Source organism: Ipomoea nil, unplaced genomic scaffold, assembly GCF_001879475.1.
Source record: "Ipomoea nil cultivar Tokyo-kokei standard unplaced genomic scaffold, Asagao_1.1 scaffold2216, whole genome shotgun sequence".
NCBI lineage: Eukaryota > Viridiplantae > Streptophyta > Magnoliopsida > Solanales > Convolvulaceae > Ipomoea > Ipomoea nil.
This window is the reverse complement of record NW_017618644.1, coordinates 162558-175578: the sequence shown is the minus strand read 5'-3', so window position 1 is coordinate 175578 and position 13021 is coordinate 162558. Positions and strand designations below refer to the sequence as shown.

General features: G+C 33.7%; 2 protein-coding genes and 1 non-coding gene across 4 annotated transcripts; 1 reads left to right on the top strand and 2 right to left on the bottom strand.

The window, feature by feature from the left end:
* Positions 1-2532: 2532 nt before the first annotated feature.
* On the bottom strand, positions 2533-2605 carry TRNAR-CCU. Its single transcript has one exon. It is a non-coding gene; the product is annotated as a tRNA-Arg (tRNA).
* Positions 2606-2667: 62 nt separating this feature from the next.
* Positions 2668-5895, top strand: LOC109150156. 2 transcript variants are annotated; one of them, XM_019298060.1, is made up of 8 exons: positions 2668-2834; positions 2920-3123; positions 3243-3348; positions 3595-3668; positions 3759-3821; positions 3910-4022; positions 4562-4661; positions 5651-5895. In XM_019298060.1, exons 1-8 carry the CDS (start codon positions 2723-2725, stop codon positions 5743-5745), a joined length of 867 nt encoding a protein of 288 aa, XP_019153605.1. In that variant the 5' UTR covers positions 2668-2722; the 3' UTR covers positions 5746-5895. The 2 variants fall into 2 exon arrangements, with proteins under 2 accessions (XP_019153605.1, XP_019153604.1); XM_019298059.1 differs by having other exon boundaries at positions 3234-3348.
* A 142-nt stretch (positions 5896-6037) lies between these two features.
* On the bottom strand, positions 6038-8077 carry LOC109150155 (glutamate dehydrogenase B-like). Its single transcript, XM_019298058.1, has 8 exons — positions 7970-8077; positions 7788-7901; positions 7353-7649; positions 7124-7240; positions 6794-7044; positions 6622-6697; positions 6459-6545; positions 6038-6363 (listed from the first exon to the last, which is right to left on the bottom strand). The coding sequence occupies exons 1-8, from the start codon at positions 8075-8077 to the stop codon at positions 6178-6180; spliced, it is 1236 nt and encodes a 411-aa protein (XP_019153603.1). The 3' UTR covers positions 6038-6177.
* Positions 8078-13021: the final 4944 nt, after the last annotated feature.

The following is a 13021-nucleotide window of genomic DNA, read 5'->3' as shown; positions in this document are numbered from 1 at the left end:
ATAAAAGTCTATATAAAAAACTTTTATCAACTTTTTATTTTAAAAAATCTACAAAAGTCATTGAAATTCTAAATTAAATACATCCTTACAAACTTTAAATGATTTCGATTATTATAATTTATAATTTTCTTACAAAACATGTTATAATATATAATAAAATTCTTTTTAATATATAGTTCTTCACCCACATCAACATTCTCAACATTATTATTTATATTCATAGTATGCTGAGACTTATATGCTAATTACTTATATATTATTAATAAGAATCAATAAAAGAAATATTTCATTAGAAATTCATAACAATATTGAACACTAAAATTTATAGTAAAAGAATTAATCAAATAAAATATTTAAAAATATAATTACAAGTTGCATAAACTAATATATATATATATATATATATATATATATATATATATATATATATATATATATATATATATATATATATATATATATATATATATATATATATATATATATATTGCTAGGCATCAGGCAAAGAACTATTATTTGGAATAATAGTAATTTGAGGCTGCGAACAACAAGGTGTTATTGTTTGCAGTCCCAAATTGTTGTTGTGAACCGTAATTCGCTATTCATAGTAATCTGTTGTTAAAAAAAATATTTACGAATATAAACATAAAAAAAGAATAAAAATAAAAAATAAACAAGCAATAGTGGAGTAAAAGTAATATTATTTTAAATTTTTAGAGAAAGATTGTAAAGTTTAGAAGAGAGAAAAAATTGGTAGAGTTTAGGTATGAAGAAAATATAGGATAATGAAGGAAAAAAATATTTTTATTGAATTAGATAGGTTTGTAAAGTTAGGGGAAAAATTAGAGTTTTAATAGAGAGAGAAAATATTCGAGTTGGTAGAAAGAAAATTTTGAAATCTTGGGCCGCGGTTGGTGGTTAGATTTCAACTATTTATATTTGAGAAGGAAAAGTCTACAAAAGTCTTAAAATTAAAAAATCTACAAAAGTTCTAACTATTTGAATACCACATGACTTTTAAAGACTCTTTAAAAGTCGTAATCGAATACCACCCGACTTTTAAAGACTCTTTAAAAGTCTTGATTGAATACCACCTGACTTTTAAAGAGTCCCTAAAAAGTTTGAATTGAATACCTACAAACTTTTAAAGTTCATAAAAATCTTTAAAACTCTATGAAAGTCATTATTGAATACACCCCCTTTAAGGTGAGCCATTTTCCTTCCTTTTCCCTTTCCTTTCCCCAGTGAATTGCAATTCATATGGGGAGGGTATGAATTGCAATTCGGTGGAACCAAACACTGTAATTCCGGTGGTCAAAGAATTAGGCTAACACTATAATTCCGAAAGAATTAGGTTGTAATTGAATTACAACTACATCCAACCAAACACCCCATAAAGGTTATATAGCTGAGCCTCAATCGTTATATCGTGCACCAGGACGCACATTTCATTATGCGCCCCGCCCTGCCCAAAATGACGTCGTTTTGTTAAGTTGTGTGGGGTGTTGACGTGATAGAGTGTATGTGTATTCTGTTATACAATTATGTACATTCTGTTATACAATTATGTACATTTTTTTTATACAATTATGTACATTCGAAACATGAGATTTTTTTATGAGTTAAGAGTTTATGTGTATTATGTTAAGAGTTTATGTGTATTATGTATTATGTTAGATTATATGTATTAACTTTTCAAAAAAGAGTATGTGTATTCTGTAATACAATTATATACATTTTGTTATACAATTATGTACATTCTATTATATAATTATGTACATTCTAAATATGAGAATTTATTTTTAAGAAGTTAACAACAGACACAGAAAATAAAATTTCTTTAAAAAAAAAAAGAGTACAAAACGACGTCGTTTTGCACCAGAGTGCACGATGGCTCTGTTTGGCAAACCTAGCTGAAAAGCTATAAGCTAGGAGCTTAAAGCTGAAAAGGAGCTGAAAACTGAAGAGCTGAAAACTGAAGAGCTGTTAAGCTAACTGTTATGATTGAAAGTGTTTGGTAAAATTAACTTTTTGATAAGGTGATAAATGTAAAAAGGCTAAAAAGGACATCTTCATAAAATTTAAATTAGTTTGTTTACATATTAAAATTTAACATTTTGTCTTTAAAAAATTTAACATTTTGAAATAAAACTATTAGCATAATCATGATCTAGCATCTCATAAAGAAGTAGCAATATTGTTGCAAATCTAATAATAATAATAATAATAATAATAATAATAATAATAATAATAATAATAATAATAATAATATTTGCAATGGAAGTTGCGGATAAAGGAGAAGAGAAAATGGTTTTAATGGGGAAGAGTAAATTATGTCATTCTTTAAAATAATAAGGATAAAGATAAAAAAAAAAGTTAAAAAGTTAAGAGCTTATTTTGGGAACATTATTAAACAGAGCTTATAGCTTATAATAAGCTATAAGCTCTGCAAAATATAGCCGATATAAATTGCCAGCCGAGCCCAATCTGGCCCAAAATGCAGATTAAAATTCAAGATTTAAAAACATTTCTCGCGCCAGGTAGGGGTCGAACCTACGGCCTTCTGCTTAGGAAACAGACGCTCTATCCACTGAGCTACAGGCGCTATTGGTTGACATTTTTATTTCATTATTTATATCCTTCTACACAACTAACACAAGGCGCTCATTACCTCACTTTCAATTTTCAAATCCTCTCGCGAAGCCAGACGACGGAGGCAGAAATGGAAGCATCGATCGGAAAATTCAGCAAGACCGTCGCCGCTTTCTGCAACCACCTACAGACGAGCAGCGACGCCCTCAAGCAGTCTGTTGACCGCCGCCCGATCCCCCTCGGTACCATTTCTTCCTAAATTCAACCATAATTAGCACAACGTCTTTTCTTCTAAAAAGTGATTCATTGTACGTATATGTGCATTAGATTCTGCGTCGACGACGTTCGTGCAATGCCTGAACCGGCGAGTGTCGTCGGCAAGCAGCGATCTCAACTTGTTGGAATCTATGTCCTTCGGAACGGTGTCGTTTGAGGAGCTCCTCGGCCACTGCAATGAAGTCTACAAGAAGAACCAAAATGACCTCCTGTCTCTCCAGGATCATCTCCGCTCCTCGGGCTACATCTCCTCCAGTTGTTATACTTTATACTATTGTTATTGTTATTGTTATATCATTGCAATTTGAAAATTTTCTTTGTTCTTAATATTACCTTTTGTTTTTTCAAATTTTCTATCATATGAGATGTATTAGTCGATATTGATTATGACGATGAAGAAGGGGAAAGTGAAGTCGTAATGGATGATGTCTCTTCAAACAACAGCATTGATTTTACAAGGAAAATTGAAGACGATCCTCTGTATCCTTTCATTCTAGAAAATTGGCGTGTAAATGTGTGATGTAAGTTATCAAATTGCATGTGCCTTAGCTTGTTATTAAAATTCTGGAAAAGCGGAATTTAGTTTGCTCATGAATGTGTATCAGCATATCTTGCCTTGTATGAGAGTTATTTGTGTTACTATAAAATACTGTGCTGGCTGCATTAGTTTAAAATCTAATACTGAATGTTACTGGATTTCTATTTTGTGCTCTTTGACACCTTTAGGCTAGATGATGATTCACTGAATTTAAAAAATCTTGGACTTTCGGATGCCTGTCTAGCTACTCTTGCACCTGAAGGTAAGTAGATAAACTCACTTCTGATGTTTGCTATATAAAAAATTTTCTGTTTGGATACTTTAGTAGTCCTCCTTTTATTATGATTTGCAGCTAATAGTATGGTCGATGAGGAGCCATTTCAATCTGTGACAAAGATATTGGATTTTGCTGAAGGTCTAAGATTTGTTGCTTTCTGTTAAGATGATTTCTTGGTGATAGTGCATACATTGACTTACCAATGTTGTAATTTTGCCTAATGTAGATGAGATGGACAGTTCATTGATGTCATTTGAAGACTCTACGGCCTTATTATGTGTGTCACTAGATGATTATGAGATCCTTCCTAAGCATATGAAGAGTTTAGCATCATGGGAGGTAAAATGCTTACAGAGTATTATTTTGTTTACTGTTGTTATTAGTTAAGGTAGTTAAACAAAGATCATATTTGGATTCAATTCCAGATGATGATTAATAGTGCAATATATGCTTCTTCTTTATGAAGCTGAAATGGCTTCTTTTCTGTAAGCAAAGGTTTGGCAAAATAGTGAACATTTCAGATAAAACTATAAAAAACATCTAATGCATATGAGGACTAAGACATGCTATGATTGTGAGTTATGCCAGGGAAATATTTGATCTCTGTTTGGACTAGATTCCAGGATTCATATAAGCCTTGCCACTATAGTAAATATATGTGCATTCACTATTCATTTGTTCAAAATGCTTATAACAGATGTCTCCGAGGGGATCTTTAACCTTGTATGTGACTACTAATGCTCTTATTTATGTTTCCAATTGAAGTGGAATAGTGTATTTATGTCCTATTTTATATTTTACACATTCTCTACCAAGAGTCATGTAAACAGAAAATGCTTCTTTTGTTTCTAAGTGTAAATGTCTAATACCTCTTACAGGACTTGCTTGCTGCTGTTGAGAAGATTAATCTATGTCTTAGAACAAAAAAGACTAAACCATGTGCCTTCCAACTGGATGAAATTGAATCATTAGGATTGGGTATGTCTTTTCATTTCATTCTAGACTTGATTCTACTTTTGGTTCATATAGTATATTGGCAATTCTAGATTTAGTTCTCGACTTTCAATTTTGACATATGTGATCCCATGAGTTTCATAGTTGTTCTAGTCCTGGCCTTCCTGTCAAAATTTTGTCAAATTTGGATGGAGAAATGGCACTGTCCTAGCATGTACCAAAAAGTGGGGGGCAGTCCGCAATTTAGACATTTCTTGGACTTCATCCTTTCCCCACATTTTATATAAAAACATAAAACAAAATTGCATTCCATGAGTTCAAGAACAATAGTGAGTAGCTATGTTTCTCGATCTGACTATGGCCACAAGGACTGATTGCCAAATGAAAAAAAAAAAAAAAAAAAGTCTTTGGCCATTGCCCATTGTTCCTGGCTGGCCCTGTGGCCACTGGGAATGATGACTGGACCTCTTGCCATTGTTTCCAATGGCCACAAGACTGACCATAGTTTCTGGAAGTGATGGCAAGCAGTGACCATTGCCTGCAATTTTTTTTTTCAATAAATAAAAGTATTGGGATGGGGTGAAGTCATTGAAATGTCCAAATTGCTTCCATTCTCCATCCAAATTTGACAGAATTTAACTGGAAGGATTAATATTTGAAGTTTTGAACAATTTTGGGACTTGTGGGATGAAATGTGTCAATTGAAAGTTGAGAACTAAATCTAAAATTATCAATATACTTGAAAGATCATAAGTGAAATTGGCACTAAGCTGAATTTTGTCATTACCTCTTGAGTGTTTACATGATATTCTGTTCCGCAAAACGCCTACTAAGGCTGCTACTATTGCCGTTGTACTGAATTTTGTTTCTGTTAAATAGTAAATGCTATGCATATTAATTTACAGAATGCATGTCCAAATTTAGCTTCCATTGAAAGGGTATCTGACATTTCTCCATATAAAGAAAGACGCAAATTTGAACATGAGCATTGTTTTGCTGCTTTCTCATTGCAGGGCATAAAGCAAGATCTTACCTACTGCTGCTCATTAAAATGAATCGGGTGGTTGTTGAGACTGCAGGAGGTTTGATTTCCTATAGAATTTTATAGTCATTCTGTACTGTAGACTGTAGCACTCGCAGATAACCCCATTCTGCATTCCAGTTATGAGTCCTGTTCTTTTCCACCCTTTTCAAGCTATTGTAAGGCTCTTATGTTTTCATTGAACTCTCTTGTGCAATTAAATGTCTACTTGCATGAAAAAAGTGTCATTTTCTTCGTTTTATTTGCTCCCTTGTTTATGCTAGATTTCTACGGGTCACATTAATACCAATTTGTAAATTCTGTAGGGATAAATATTTGCTTCCTAAGTTCCAATAATTCACACCCAAAGTCAAAGAAATTCAAGGGAAATATATAAAGATAAAAGAGCTCATTAGAACATAGATACTTGTAGCCTATTACATTGCAAAGTTCAATTGCAGGAAATGAAATGAAATGAAAGTTAAGAACTCGATAGAGTTCCTTTTTGTATTCCCCTTCTCAGGCTCCCCATCCCCTAAGAAGTGTAGCCCGGGCTACACGGTTAACTCCTAAGGTGAATGCACCCATACGAAGATCACAGTTGTGGGTGCTGCACATATCCTTCACATCTTTAAAACCTCTGGTCATATATTTATGAAGTTCTGCATTCACTTTCTCCTCATCCCACATAAACCCTTGAATGTTCTACAAGAAATGGAAGATTAAACATATTCAATAATATAATTTAGGATAGTAAGTTGTCTACTGGTGAGTGAAGGCAACAAATTAAAGGTAATTACCTGAACCCACTCAAAATAGCTGACAGTAACTCCACCTGAGTTTGCATAGATGTCTGGTAGAATCACAACTCCTTTCTTTGCTAAAATCTGCAGAATACATTACACTTTATCTTCATTTATCAATGGGTTTGAAATTCTGATTACACCTTGATCCTACACTAACCTCATCAGCTTCAGGATCAGTTGGATGGTTAGCGGCCTCAACAATGAATTTCGCTTTGATGTCATTTGCATTATCCCTTCAATCAAATTCAGATCAGAGAATCAGAACCTTGGGATCATTTCTTGGAAATATGGTTTTTCTAACTGTTATATCTGTATATTGTGAGAATAACCTGTTAATGACACCTCCCAGGGCAGCTGGAATTAGAATGTCGCAGTCTTCAACCAGAATGGAGTTCGGATCCACTGCATCCCCACCATGGAAACCTTTCACACCATTATTCTCCTTCACATGTTTCATTAGGCCAGGGATGTCTAGTCCTTTCTCACTCTTTATCGCACCAGTGACATCACTAACAGCGACGACTTTCCCACCTCGCTGACTGATGAGCAGAGCAGCCCAGGAACCAACATTTCCAAATCCCTGAGGTGACAAGAACATCATATCCCTGAAATCATAACTTAGCTGCATTATATTATGTATATTAATGATGCAAACCAACCTGAATAACAAAGCGCTGCCCAGCAATGCTCTTCCCGTACTCTTTAAGCAGTGCTTCAGTTGCGTAGAGAACTCCCCTTCCTGTTGCTGCATACCTGCCTAGAGATCCACCGAGGTCCTGTATGTTTTCAAGAAAACAAGTTAAAAGAGGCATGTTAATTACCTTTTCTCTAATTAATAGTTCAGAATCAAGATTCAACTTGTTTTCCCCTCTTCTTCTGTGCACTTACAATAGGTTTTCCTGTAACTGTAGCAGGTGAATAGCCATGAAATTTTGAGTACTCGTCGAGAATCCATGCCATTGTCTGCGGACCTGTTCCCATATCAGGAGCCGGGACATCTATCTGGACGCCAATCAGATCATGGATTTTCTGAGTAAAAACGCGAGTAAGTCGTTCCAGCTCAGAGACACTCAGCTCGCTTGGATTGCATCCTATCCCTCCTTTAGCCCCACCATATGGTATGTTAGCCACTGCTGTTTTCCATGTCATTAGTTGTGCTAATGCATTCACTTCATCCGGATCAACCTGCATCATCAACAACCCTTTTTCTTACCATAAATAAACTAACAAACATGATTTAGGAACAGAATATATATATCTATATATCTTGATTTCATCTCAAGAACTGAACTGATCTGAGAATCTGATGAATCTACTACATACCTCCGGGTGGTATCTGATTCCACCTTTCATGGGGCCTCTAGCATTATCATGTTGAACTCGAAACCCGACAAAGGACACCAAGGAGCCATCATCTTTAGGTATTGTACACTCAACCTGAAATTTTTGTTCAAACAAGTCAGAGAAACAGAATAGTATGAAAGCAGGAAAAGCAGGAATTTAACCTTGATTTCGCGAAATGGGATGAGCAAACTCCTCTCGAGTTTTGAATCCAAGCCTAGGAGCCGAGCTGCCAGCCTAAAGTTTCTGTTGGTAGCAGCTAAAGCATTCATGGTTATTCACAGCAGAAAACCTGAAGAAAGATTAAAACAGTAACGGAGATATCAGAAAACAATGTAGTAGTAGTCAATCCTATCTCTCTCGTAATTCTTGGAGCAGATATGGAAGTAATTGTGTGTATTTATAGCGTTGGAACTTAGAATTGTAGGAGCGTTCCTAATTTCCTATATGGATTAACTTGTATTTAATTATTATATATCAAAACATTTTTAATTATTAGATACATTATTAATTGCATGTTCCCAAACAATTTATATATATTAATCACACATACGGTATAATTAGTGTAAATCTCCTAAATTAACAAAGAATGCTTAGATTTGAGAGGTTTTGAATTATAACTTTTCGTGATTTTTGATATACAGAAACAAAAAGTAGAAGCCTTATCTGTGGAAGGATTGCGTCTACTATATAATCACATAATTATAAAATTGAAAATGCCATTTTTTAAAATTATTAATAAAATCATTAGGTGAATTTTTTAACGATGTCATGATATTTGTTAGTTAATAATAGTGTGTATGTGTGCGAGCAGTGATAGAATCAGAAAGTTTCATTAAGGCGGTTAATGTAATATATTGTAACGGTGTAAATATTTTGCAGATAAACGTTTCGCAACAAGCAAAATTCTAAAAAAAATAGATAATTAACAAATAAATGATGATAAAATATTTATACAAATTATAAAAACGTTACATTTATTTCTGTACTTATAAGAATTCTATTAAACAAAAATAATCAGAATTAAAAATTATAAGAAATTGTTTTAGAAAATATGTTAAAAAAAAGGTGTTGAATTGACCACCAAATACTAAAGAGGACATATAAAATGAGAAATAAGGAGTAATAAATATGTTTAGAAAAGTATATATTTTGTTAATTAGAAATAAAGGAGTTTTTTAATAAAATACAAATTTGTTAATATTAACTTTGTTTTTTAATGATGTGGCATCTTCTCTTTCACCACCGCTGGTGTATAGCATCTATATATAGGCAGTGCATCAAATATTAATCCTAATTATTAAAGGTTTAATTTGGCTCTCAATATTCTGAGTCGTATAAATATTTTTTTATTACTACGTATTAATTGTATTCTACATACATGAATATATTAATTACTTTTATATATGGCCATATAGTATTATAGTAATCTTTACAGATATGTATAGCTATATTTGCCATGTCAATATGACAATGAAATTGACAAGAGTTCATTATTTCACTACGTCATCAGCCTGTAATCTTTTCGTTGAAAGATAAACATGATCAAAATCGAGGAAATCTAAACTATTAATTACTCATATCTTTTAAACATTAGAAAAAAATTGTATTTTTGTTCCTAAATTATAAGATAATAACAAATTCAATTCTAATATTATAAGTATTGTCACTTTTATTTTTTGAGGTTTTAGTAAAGTGACACACTTGATCCTTCTTTAATGGATTTGTTAAAATTTATCATTTATCTTGAAAACTCCTAATTAACCAATGTTAATAATGAAATTTTATATTTTATATTTCTATTTTTATGCAAATCATATTAAAAATCCACAGGTTACTGGCTAAAAATGAAAAAAATAAAAAAGTGTCAAATAAATCATTGAACTTGTTAAGTTTGTACAATGTAATAGAGTTAGTAGCATTCAAAAAAAAAATTTGAACTAAAAATATAGAGTTAATACCTCCAATAGTCCTCCGAGTATTAGGGATTTACCAGCTGTGGTCATCCGAGTGTTAAATGACCTCCAATGGCCCTCCATGTTTTAAAAATAACCACTAGTGGTCCTTTTAGGACGTCTCGTGGTCATTTTAAACTTAGGTTATTTTAAGAATTAGGACCACATGTAGTTATTTTTTAAAACATGGAGGACCATTGGAAGTCATTTAAAACTCAGAGGACCACAGCTGGTAAACTCCTTATACTCGAAGGACCATTGGAGGTATTAACTCAAAAATATAAGGAAAATAACACTTTTCCTCCTCTGAGTTATATACTTATAGCACTTCCCCCCCCCCCCCCCCCTCCCCCCCCCTAAAAAGTTAAATGAACATATTTACTCTTAAAATAAATATTTTATTTATTTTTCTTCTCCAACAAATTATGACCACAATTTGGTTCAAACAAAACAGACATTATAGCAACCAAATTGAAATATTCCAATTACAATTTAGAATCGAAACTCGATATTTATAGTTTATTAAAATCGCAAATCGGAACGGCCGGTTCATGTTCCGAACTGAAAAAAAATACATTTATTGTTGAATTTAGACTATTTTAAAATTAAAAATAAAATTTTAAAATAAAGACGGTTCTAAATCGCGAACCAGATCCGAAACCGTTGGTTCACGGTTCATGATCCAATTTTTTCGATTCATAATTTTAATAAACTGAAATCCAAATATTGGGTTCTGAATCTGAATCATAGCATAAAACTTTTAATTCGATTGCTATAGTGTCTGGTTCAGTTCGAATCGAACCATGGTCATCTCTACGTATACGAAATAATTTGTTGGAGAAGAAAAATAAATAAAATGTTTACTTTAAGGGTAGAAATGTCAATTTAATATATCAAGGGGGAAACCCGCCACTTTTAGAATAATTGAGGGGGCTAATGTACTTACATGAATAATTCAATGAAAAAAAATGCTATAAATATATAACTCAGGAAAAAAAAGGTGCTATTTTCTCAAAAATATGTCAATTAAATCATCGAACAAAAAAAGTATAATTTACATTTTTTACAGGTTCCCAATGAGTTTCTAGGTACTAATCATGGTTGCAGTAGGCGCTAGGCGCTAGTCGGGCGCCCGGACAGCGCCTAGGCGGCGCTAGGCGGGCACAAAAAAAAACAGTGGTAGACTTGCAGTTTGACAATTTTAATGAGGTTGTTTTCAACATTTAATCAAATAACACATCCAAATAAATGAATTAATGATAATTCATAAGTCATAACATCAAAACAATGGTTTTCAAAAAAAAAAAAAAACATTAAAACAATATTAAAAATTAAAAATACTCAAATATGAAATACTCAAATACTTTAGTCATTCAAAGATTCAAAGTATCAAACTAGTCTACGAGTGTATATATGTCATATTATATATATGTATGCACGCGCGCGCGCACACACACACATGTATATAATAAAAAAATAGGTCGAGTCGATTGGGTTAACTTGATCGAAATGAACGAGTTAACTCGACTAACTTAGACGCTAGGCGGCCAAATCGACCGAGTTAGGCGCTAGGCGACCGATAACCTAGGCGGGCGTCTAGGGGGAAATCGCTACGGTTTAGAAACGCCTAACGCCTAGGCGGGGCATAGGCGGGCGCCTAGACCGATTTTTACAACCCTTGTACTAATTGCTTAATAATTGATTATTTAGTGAAGAAGGTGCTTTGAGAAGGCATCCATTTGCGTGTTGGAGGGGTAGCCACCGTGGTTACCACTTTTTTTTTTTTTTTTTTTTTTTTTTTTTTTTTTTTTTTTAATTTAATTCATATTAGCTCGAAAAATAATCAATATTTTCACGAGTTAATACCTCTAATGGTCCTTCGAGTATTAGGGTATTATCAAGTGTGGTCTTCCGAGTTTAAAACGACCATGAGATGTCCTTCGAGTTCAAAAAAAATAACCACCTGTGGTCCTCTGTTAGGTTTGGTGTCAAATGGACGTTAAGTGTGAGGGCAAACCTGTCATTTCTACTATGAGAAAGAGTTAATATCTCCAATGGTCCTCCGAGTATTAAGGTGTTTCCAAAGTGTGGTCCCCCGACTTTAAAACGACCACTAGACGTCCTACTAGTTTAAAAAAATTACCACCTGTGGTCCTCTGTTAGGTTTGCTGTCAAAGGGGTGTTAAGTCTGAGGGTAAAATTGTCCTTTCACCTATATTTCTTCCTCACAAGTTTTGCGGATCCCTCCACCCACAGAATGCCACCTCAAGAGGCCACTCTGCTTCGACGAGAATGGAAACAAAGGAAGCTTTGGCCTCTGGCCGTCAATGGCGAAAGCCGTGGGTTTCAGAAAATGGACAGCTTTGAAGATTGGCGAACCACCTGTGGATTATACCATTAACTCCTCTCTCTCTCCTCAAAGATGGAGCTTTCGATGACCCTTCCTCCATTGTTTCATGTTCCAGGGTAGCTCTCTATGCTGATTCTTGGGCACAAAATTTTCCTATACATGTACCCCACTTTTCCTTTTACTCCGTGAATGCAGTATGCTTAATTAAGAAAAAGTGGTGAAAGTGGATACAGAAAATGATCTAGTGACAGTGACCGAGAAACTGGACGTGAAGGCGATGGTGGAGGATTTGAAGAAGCATATGGGAGGGAAATGTTGTAGACATACCACTGTTATGAATGAAGGAGAAAGAAATATAGGTGAAAAGACAACTTGTCCTCAGACTTAACGCCCCTTTGACAACAAACCTAACTGAGGACCACGGGTGGTAATTTTTTTTTAAACTAATAGGACATCTAGTGGTCATTTTAAAGTCGGAGGACCACACCTGGTAATACCCTAATACTCAGAGGATCATTTGAGGTATTAACTCATATACGAGAAATCAATGGTTTGCTCTCACACTTAACGTCCATTTGACACCAATCCTAACGGAAGACCACAGATGGTTATTTTTTAAAACTCAGAGGACGTCTCTTGATCGTTTCAAACTCGGAGGACCACACCTGGTAATACCCTAATACTCGGAGGACCATTGAAGGTATTAACTCATATTTTCACATTACCAACAACTAAGCCATTTCTACCTAGAAACATATTTGTAACCTTTACAAAATGTAAATTGCACATTCAATGATCTAATTCTTCCAAACTTTCACCTTTATTCAATGATCTAATTGCACATAGTTCTAGTTCAATGACTTAATTACACAAAGCTTGTTAAAAAGGAAAAAGAATAATCATATGATCAA